The sequence below is a fragment of the Pygoscelis adeliae genome, unplaced genomic scaffold, assembly GCF_000699105.1.
Source record: "Pygoscelis adeliae isolate BGI_AS28 unplaced genomic scaffold, ASM69910v1 Scaffold264, whole genome shotgun sequence".
NCBI classification, from domain to species: domain Eukaryota; kingdom Metazoa; phylum Chordata; class Aves; order Sphenisciformes; family Spheniscidae; genus Pygoscelis; species Pygoscelis adeliae.
This window is the reverse complement of record NW_008824672.1, coordinates 1,455,379-1,464,745: the sequence shown is the minus strand read 5'-3', so window position 1 is coordinate 1,464,745 and position 9,367 is coordinate 1,455,379. Positions and strand designations below refer to the sequence as shown.

The 9,367-nt window shown below is 37.1% G+C and overlaps 1 protein-coding gene across 1 annotated transcript in view; it reads left to right on the top strand.

Annotated features, from left to right (window-relative positions):
* The first annotated feature begins 710 nt into the window (after positions 1-710).
* CNTNAP2 (contactin associated protein-like 2) overlaps positions 711-9,367 on the top strand; it is a 1,203,666-nt gene continuing 1,195,009 nt past the window's right edge. Inside the window, exon 1 of the mRNA XM_009323034.1 lies at positions 711-807. Within this exon, the coding sequence (XP_009321309.1) occupies positions 711-807 (97 nt within the window). The remainder of the gene's footprint in view (positions 808-9,367) is intronic.

The following is a 9,367-nucleotide window of genomic DNA, read 5'->3' as shown; positions in this document are numbered from 1 at the left end:
GGAAGATGATGAATACATGAGGAGAGAGGCTCTGAGCCTGCTTCTCTGCTGCGGGAGTGTCTCTCCCTCCCTCTCTCTCCCTCTCCCCTCTCCCTGCTCCTGTGTGAGTGTTTGGCTCCCCGGCTGTGTGTGCGTGTACACTGTGTGTATATATATATCTGAGCTGGGAGGTTATTGCAAGCTTCTCTCAGCAGCGCTGCTCTGTGCAGGAAGAAGGGCTCAGCTGCAGTGGTAGCATCAACAGCAGCATTAGCAGCACCAACAGCTTTTTCTGCTTTTCTCCCTTCCCTTCATCTCCATCTCCCTTTCCCTCCCTACCCCCACATCTTTTTGGAGATTGCTTTTTTTAATTTTTCTTTTTCTCTTCTACAATCCTTGTTATTTGATACTTTGTGGCTTTTTTTTTCTTTTTTTTTTTTCCTCTGAGAAGGAGGCACAGACACACACACAAACACAGAGAAATAAGGGAAAGAAAAGTACTGGGACTTATCCTGCTGCTGCAAACCCAGAGATAGCAGACGAAGAGGGGGGTTGGCTTCTACCCCAAGGTAGAGGGGGGTTGGCTTCTACCCCAAGGTAAAGCCCTGCCCCCTTTACCTCCTCGCCACCTCCTCTGAGAAAGAGAAGGAGAGAGAGAGAAGGGGCCAAAGTGGAGAAGAGCAGGTCTTCTGCGGCTGGCATTTGGAGTACAGGGAGCCAGGAAGTGAAGGATGGTTGTGGTTACCCGAGCTGGCTGCAGGGCAGCTCTCTTCCTCTGGATTTTCAGCAGCATTAGCTGCAGAGCCAGGACTGCTCTGCCTGCATCTCGTAAGTACCCTTTTCTAAGAAGCATGCACAATTTCAGCTCTGCAATAAGCCAGAGGGGAATTCCCACAACTCTGGGAGGTTGATTATTTTTTCTCTGTTGGTGAATCTTGTGTTTGATTTTCTGTGTATTCGTATGTGTATGTGTGCACTGAGGTTTGATACTGTTCGCAGTACTCCCCATCAGATATTCCTCGGTGTAGATGGTTTCAGTGATAGCTGGTGTGGAAAGTTGAAAGACCTACTCTGTGATATGGTCTTGGTTCTGCAATGGAGTCAGAGGGGAAAAGGAATCAGGTAGAAGCTGTTCAAAGTTTGGGGATGTTTTTTGTTTGTTTGGTTGGTTTGTTTTGTTTTGTTTTTTCCCACCTTCCTCAGAAGGTACGCAATTTGCATCTGGAAGTACTTCATTTCCACAGTTGTATGAGGGAAAAGAGATGTGAGCAGTTTACATAACTAGTGTTTTATCAAGGAGCAGCAAGAGAAAATTTTGTCTCATTTGAAGAGGAAAGAATGATGGTGAGTTGACAAGAGGGAACTGAGCCAGGACAGCTTTTCTTGAGAGTGAAGTTTTGCGTCCCATAATAAAATGAGCAAAGGTATTTTAGAGGAGACCAGCAATTGCTCCCCTAGGGAGGCAGAAATAGTAGAGAAATGATCAAGCATCTGCTGAAATGCTGAACTTCAGACTGGAGGAGTGCAGAGCACCTATACAGGACCCAATGCTGCTATCAGTGTAAAAATGACAGCGTACTCATTGATTTCAATGGGTGTTAGATCAAATCTTTAACATTGCACTGAGCTGTAGTTTCCAGCAAAACACTTGCAGGTAGATGTCAGTGTTAAGTGTTTAGTTGTTTCTCTTCAGACCACGTAAAGCATTTGCCATTTGCAAAGTATTTTTGAAAGGCATACTGAAATGAAGCAGTGCATTTTTATAGAACCATCAAACATAGACACCACTGTTGACTTCCTCTGCTGTTTATAGAGGAAAGAAATGTCCTGAGATGTTACAGATAGATGTGTTGGGATTGCGTGTATGTGAATGGGGGCTGATTCTACTGACCAAGCAGGGAATTGTCTTACAATGTAATGTATATACTGCACAGAGATCTATGTGGATTATTATATTTATTTATTTATTTGTTTTCTTGGGGGCAGGAATGAACAATGCAATGATTAGGGAACTGGAGCACTGCTATACTTTCTCAGTGAGTTTCTATCTGTTAGAATCTGATACCTATTGAAAAATAAAACAATGTTATTGTTCCAGTATTTGCTTACACTTAGACATGTATTTGTGTGTCAACAGAAAATGTACAGCGGTGTCTGCATTGTGTCTAGGTCTCAGAGGCTATAGGATGTTGAGTTATTTTTCTACCTTTGATTTAGGAGAAATATTCATCTGCTTAGAAATATTTACTGCTTAGTTTTGACCGGCTATCTAATTTTTCTACTGATTATTATTTCTCCGTGGTCATCTCTCTGGCTCTGCATAACAGGAATATATAGGGGGGAAAAAAAATTGTGATTTAGGTTGTCAGAAATCTGTTCTTGGAAAACAAAGTTCCCTATACTGCTTTTCTATAATAGGGCTTCTGACCTTATTTTATGTCATTCAGTAACTAATGGCTGTAGTTTAACTTGAAAATGACCTACAGTGGGTTATCTGATTACCCAACAAACAAATCTTTAACTTTTGAAAGAAGTGAATTGAGGAGTTAATGGTTGTAGTAATATCACTATAACAAGAAATTCCATGAATATAAGATATATATAATCTTAATTACAATTTACTCATATACATTCTCATCTTGACTTTTTTTTTCAGATATTCAAAGATTTCTTCATATTAATTCACCTTCTAAGAGCTTATACACTACACTCCTTATGTAGTGTATAGCATTTCATTTCTGACTCACTTCTGAAAGTGAAATGGAGCTAGATTTGTTTACTGGAAACAGAAATATAGCTAGAAGTACACGTCAGCCTTAAAATTACAAAAGGAGTGTTCACATTGCAGTACATGCTTAAAATTCTTGTAAAGACGTACGGGTGCTTGGGAAGTGGTACCACAGTAGGAACTCAAGTGCTGTGTCACAGTGTTTTGGTGCACCACTTAACTGGTTATTCAGTTGCACGCTTTGGTATACAAACTGGTCACTGTGCTGTATTTTCTGGGATTGTTTGTCACTTTAGATGCAACTGATTGTCAATGGCATTGGTTAATTTTGTTTTCCTTTGACAAGAGAATGCACTTAGTTTTTAATCTCTCTCTTTTTTTTTTTTTCCTCATCAATTGATTTTGAACATCATATTGGGAATACTTCTAAAAGAATTAAAAATTGTGTGAAATGCAACTTCGCTATAAAACTGATTTCCAACCACGTTTTTATTTTCTTCTCCATTGTTGCTCTATGTTTTGACTTTGAAGTAATTAAAAACAGCAAATTTATTAATTACAGTATTTTTTAAGAAGCGTGCAAGATTCATGGTGTACAATGAATTAGGAATCCCTATATATGAGCTTGCTATTCAGTATTTTCTTACAGTCTGCTTGTGCCAACATAGAAAAAATATTCAGAAAGAATAGAATTGGACATCACTTATGTGAATACATTGCATCTCAAATGTTTGTTTACTTTGCAATGTCAGTAAATCTATCTCTGTCATTAAAATGATGTCTCTCAGTAACACTGATTCAGAAGTGATCGTGTTGAATCTCATTCAGTTTTATCTCAAAATGAAGTGGGTGTTGAAAGCCCATCTTGCAGTACGATAAACATACACCATGATACAGTATCACACACACTAATACTTAGATTTTACTGTAAATTTTATTCATAGTCATGTTTTTCATACCTTGGCAATAAATTCTTCATATTCTTGCAATTTTTTTGAAATAAGCATAGAGAAATCAAAATACTCTTAACTTCTGGAATCAAGGCTAATGAACAGCTCAACCAGGAGAGGTCATCACAAGATAAAAAGTAACACAGAAAATACAAATTTAGTGCTTTATAGTCTTTTACATGGCTTAAAGATGGAATGATAAGAATATGACTATGGGTAAACTAACTTTCACTTGTGTTCTTATAAAAAAACACACAAAGCAGCAACCTTGTCTTCTTAATGAGAATGTTAAAGGGATTCATCATAGGATCATCTGCTTCTTTATGAAAGCAACTCACCTAAAAAGTAATTGTCTTTCACAGCTCTCTTATTTTTGGTTGTGTCTGTTTATGTGCAATGCACATAACATACAGAACTATTAAAACTTCTAGTTCTGATACTTTTCATGATTTTGCAGTAGGTCCACTGCTGAAGTTGAAGTTTGATTCCATTTTACAATAACTGATGCAGAAATCAAATGAGGGGCAGGTATACTAAATCATTAAGATTTGTGTATAAGCAAAAATATGCACCTTTTAGCTTTGATTGCATGGCACTCAGACTTTCCTTAATAGCTTGGGTAAGCAAGAAAAGTATTTAAAAAGTGTAATGTCCCTTTTAAAAGGGCAAAGAGCATTGTATAAGAAACTTCTTTTCAGGAGTTCTGAACTATACAGAATTAGAGAAGTCTATCCAGTTCACGGTGCTTGAATGTTGGGTATGTGGGGATGTCATATATTCTATTACACTCACATTCAGGAATAGTTCTCTTCGAGGTAATTTTTTCAGACATAATGGTATTTTGTGAAATCTGGTCAATTCCAGTTGTGTTTCTGTTACATCTGATTAACATTTCTTAGTTTAGTCCTGTTGTCTGGATGTAAACTCAGAGATCCCACAAAATTTAGTTTCAAGTATACCAAAACATTTTCATGTAGATTTAATGTTTAATCATTTTTCTTACCCCTGGGTATCAAAGCACTTACAAATATACTAAACTTTTAAACTGAGGGCCTAAGTTTCCTTTAAGACCATAGGATTTAATAACATTAAACATATGCTTTCTTTTTTTTTTTCTTTTAGAACACTTTAGCTATAAATTAGACTAAAATTTACATCCATCATTATATAATAGTACTGTTATTTAAGGTGCTATACATCACTATATAATAAAATTAACATTCAACAGGCAAACAACAGTTTGTTAATTGGTTATTATTTAACGACATTCAACTGAGTTACTCAGGGTGACTTTTTAAATGAATATGCTTTTCCTAGAACAATACGTTACCTTACATGTGAATGAAATAGCAATAAGTAGTCTGCTGTCATTTCCAAATTGGTGACAGCAGCTAGAGCCTGCATTGATGCTGAAAAGCCAAAGCTTCAAGGAGTCCTTAACTTCTGTGTATGCAACATTGCACACAGCCTGATTGCAGACATTTGTCTATATACAGAAAGTCTGATTCAAAGTTTGATGTGGTCAGTGGGCATTGAATCAATTGCAAATGTCATTGAATTAATGTTTTAAAAACTGGTTTTTGCTTGGGTTCTTTTTGCTTTGCTTGTGGTTTTAGTTCATTTATTTTTTTAAACTCTGGTGCAGTAATATGGAATAAGACACAAAAAGTGCTTCAGTAAGTGGTTCAGTCTGCAAGAAAGTTTGAAAGTGAAGTTAAAGACTATGAATTGAAAACTTTTCTCTGTGAACATTGGCTGTTTCTTTTGCAAGGAAACGAGAAATATTTTCTGATTATCTCTCTTTTTTTTACTCAGGTAAAAAGACATTTAAGACATTTGAAAGATTATTTCCGTTGAGGCAGTTGTGACAGGAAATTCTTTATATGTAATATATTAATCAGATATTAGAAACTGTAGATCTACTTGGATAACTCACATCACTATGGATCTGTGACAGACAGTATGTTTTCCTATAGGAGTTATTTAGGAATTTCAACTTAGCTCTTTAAATCTTATAAAGCATCAGTTCTCATGTTCAGTGTTTAGCAATATTTAAGACTTTGTAGTACTCTTAATGCTTGGGGCAATAACAAACTATGCACAAACTGTGGGGGGTTTCTATATTTTCTTTTTCTACATATGCAGAAGCTGATCTACCTCTGGGCAATTTGACTCATAGGTCAAACATAAGATAACCAGTTAAATCTTGAGGTGTGCCACTGCCTATGTCTGTAAAAGGTACAGACATAGAGGTAATTTGATCAGGGCATGATTTCCAAAATCCACATGAACATGGGAACCTTTTTTGAAGATCAGGAAGATCTGTGGCACAAAGAGTGCAGTCTGGTAGCTTGAGTCTTCTCCCACTGAAGGAAAGAGAAGTTGTGCCACTGATTTTAAGAACTGTGTCATTATGGTTTTTGTCAGTGAGAAGTTCATGATTCAGTCCATTGGTATGAGATACTATAAATGTTTAAAAGGTTCTTTAGACTTCAGCCTTTGAACTAACATCGATTTTATCTGTATTACACTTCATTTATTCAGCTACTCTGTTGGCATTGCATAGGTAGGTAATCTAAGACCACCAGCTAATTGCAGAACATGTTAAATCTCTAAATTTGGTGGTGTAGGAAATTGCAGTAATCAGTAATCAATTCTCTTCAGCCATTTGCAGTTGAGCTTTGAAGATGTCATAGATATAACAAAAGCATTCCCAAGACCGATGTTTGACATTTACAAAGAACGCAGGCACATCTAGGTTTTGATAGCTCTGCAATTTTACAAGCAACTTTACAAAGCTGAGACCTTTCCTGCCTGAGAAATTGTCTCAGTATTCATGCACTGTTGTAGTAGCCGGCCATTTCCTATTTGTCCCTTAAGCTTGAACAACTGATAATTCAGAGCAGCAAGGGATATTGACATTCACATTTACCTCTTTCCTCTGCCCAAAAAAGTCTAGAGATTTTTTGGCTTTACAGTCTCCTGTAGGGGTAGTTCTTTCAGACATTTAACCTAAGTGGTCATGCTAAGCCCACTGAGGGACTGGAAGATTTATTTACACTTACAGTTCATAATTTGATGTTAATATTTATCAACATTTAAAATATTTATCACATTTTATTTTCAGCTGTGTAAACACTCAAAAAATATGCTTTAAATAAATCAGTGACTAAGATCCACTCAACATAGCTAGAAACTTTGTTGCTGGTTTTGCATTTGTATCAGTAAAAGCTCAGGTTGGGTTACAACTTTAAATGTGTAAATAAAATAAGCAGCTAAAAATACTTTCTAGTAGCCAGGGAGCATTTGAACTGTTCTAGTCAAAGGATTTTCCATCCCACAAACAAATGTGATATTTTAGAATGAATATTTATTATTTGTTTCTTTAGAATATTTGAAGTCCCAGTTTAAAGGGAAAGTAACATTTTTCTTGTAAAAATTTAATGACCTGTTTAGATATCTGTCTAAATATAATATAGACATTCTGCTTGATTTTGTAAAACTGCTATATCATTTAATATTTTGTAACCTTTGCTCAGGGAAATCAGCCATGTGCATGCTACTTTTCTCTCTACTTTCTCTGTTTCTTCAATGTAGGAATTATGTGCCTATAAGCATTTTTTGCATCAAATCTAGGGTTGCGCCACTGTCCATTTTTTTATCACCTAAATGGTGATAAAGCCTTGTCTGTGCCTCTGATTGATTGCTCAATCATCTTGTATACTTACACCGATATTTATTGTGAAGCCAATGAAACCCTCGAATTTAGAGGGAAAGAATACAGAAGAAGATGAGCAGATGAGCTGAGGGGACTGCAGGGGTCCATTTCCATAAGGGGTAGCAGAAAGTCTGTGATGGCAAGTTTGCCAGAGAAGAAAAGGAAGAATTACTGCCATAAAGAATGGAAGCTTAAAAGTATATGGGCCTAATGCAATGGAATGCAACACAGCAGGCAAGGGAATTGCAATATATTTTAGGTTTTCATGTCTTACATACTGGGTTTAAATGTCACTGGTGTGAAGTTCTTGAAACACAGTTTGAAATGCAGTTAAACTGGGATGTGATTTTACTCCCAGTTACATTTATGGGAATAGTAGCAAGACTATGGCTGGGGAAAAGCGCTACAGATTAAAACCAAACCAACAAACAAGAAAACAAAAATCTTTAATTTACACCCTGTTGACCCAGTTTTCAAGCACAGATGCCTTACTAATCTCTACACTCTGCCCAGATTGTCAATGAGACATAGAAAGGGCTTGTATATGTTCTTTTCCCTGAATACAGACAAAAATTCAAATATCTTTTAAAAGATGAGGAAAAATGAAAAATAAGGAAAATAAATTAATTTTAATTAATTTTAATTAGTTGTCTCCCATACGATGACAGTAACATCTTTTCTTTCTGTTGAGGAATGGAGTTGGAGGGAGTAGCTTGCCCTGTCCACAGCATTAGCATTGCATTAGGAGAAGAGAGAAATGGAGTCAGAAGCATATCCTGCACAGGGCAGGCTCTGCTGGCTATACGCTCCCAAGCTTCAGCAAGCTGTACTCTCTAATGTGCTTTTTTTCGGTTTTACATCAAAAAAAAAAAAAAAATGCTACTGGGCATACTGTCAGTTATATGATGAATGTCCTACCTGCTTCCTTCCCTGGTACGGCCAAGCTGTTAGAAATGATACCGGAATTCCCCATAGATAAGAGATGGTATCCATTACAGTTCCAACCTTCTTCCAAAAACACACACCGCCAGACCACACACCCGTTTGCTTCTGCTCTTAATTTATTTGCCATTCCTCACATACCTCCTTTCTCATTTTATGAATCATCTTACTCCCTGCTCTCTGCCCTCTCCCCACCCTTTCCTCCAGCAATAAACTGACTCCACTGACTTCTCTTGGATTTTCATTGATTCATCACCATATCAAGTAATTTGCCGAGCCTGAAACTAAGGGAGATATTGTCTTCATTGATTCCTGATTAATTCATCCGTATGTGAAAGCTAGGTACACAGCTAATAACTCAATTGAAATTCCTTCACCGCTTAATTGCTGTGCCATAATCCTGGCATGTTAAATCAGATAATCAGATATTATGAATGAAGTTAGGATTCATTTTTTCCAAAAACAGTTATTAGATTATCATTATAAGGAATGCTTTTATTAATTCTGTTTATAATTATGCATAAAATGCACTTTCAGACTTTAGATCAGTACAGTGCATATATATTATACATATGGAAAAAATTGTGTCAAAGGAATGCTGTGAGTGAATCATGGTCCCAAACCTACATATTCATAGCTTATAAGGCCAAAAAGGATCACTGAATCCAGCTACGGTGATATAGTAGGTTGTGTTACTACCTTGTCCTGGTTTCAGCTGGGATAGAGTTAATTTTCTTCCTAGTAGCTGGTACAGTGCTGTGTTTTGGATTTAGAATGAGAATAATGTTGGTAACACACGGATGTTTTAGTTGTTGCTAAGTAGTGCTTACACTAGTCAAGGACTTTTCAGCTTCTCATGCCCTGCCAGTGAGAAGATGGGAGGGGGCACAGCCAGGATAGCTGACCCAAACTGGCCAAAGGGACATTCCATACCATGTGACATCATGCTCCGTACATAAACTGGGGGAAAGCTGGCCGGGGGGGCCGCTGCTCAGGGACTGTCTGGGCATCAGTGGGTGGGTGGTGAGCAATTGCATTGTGCATCACTTG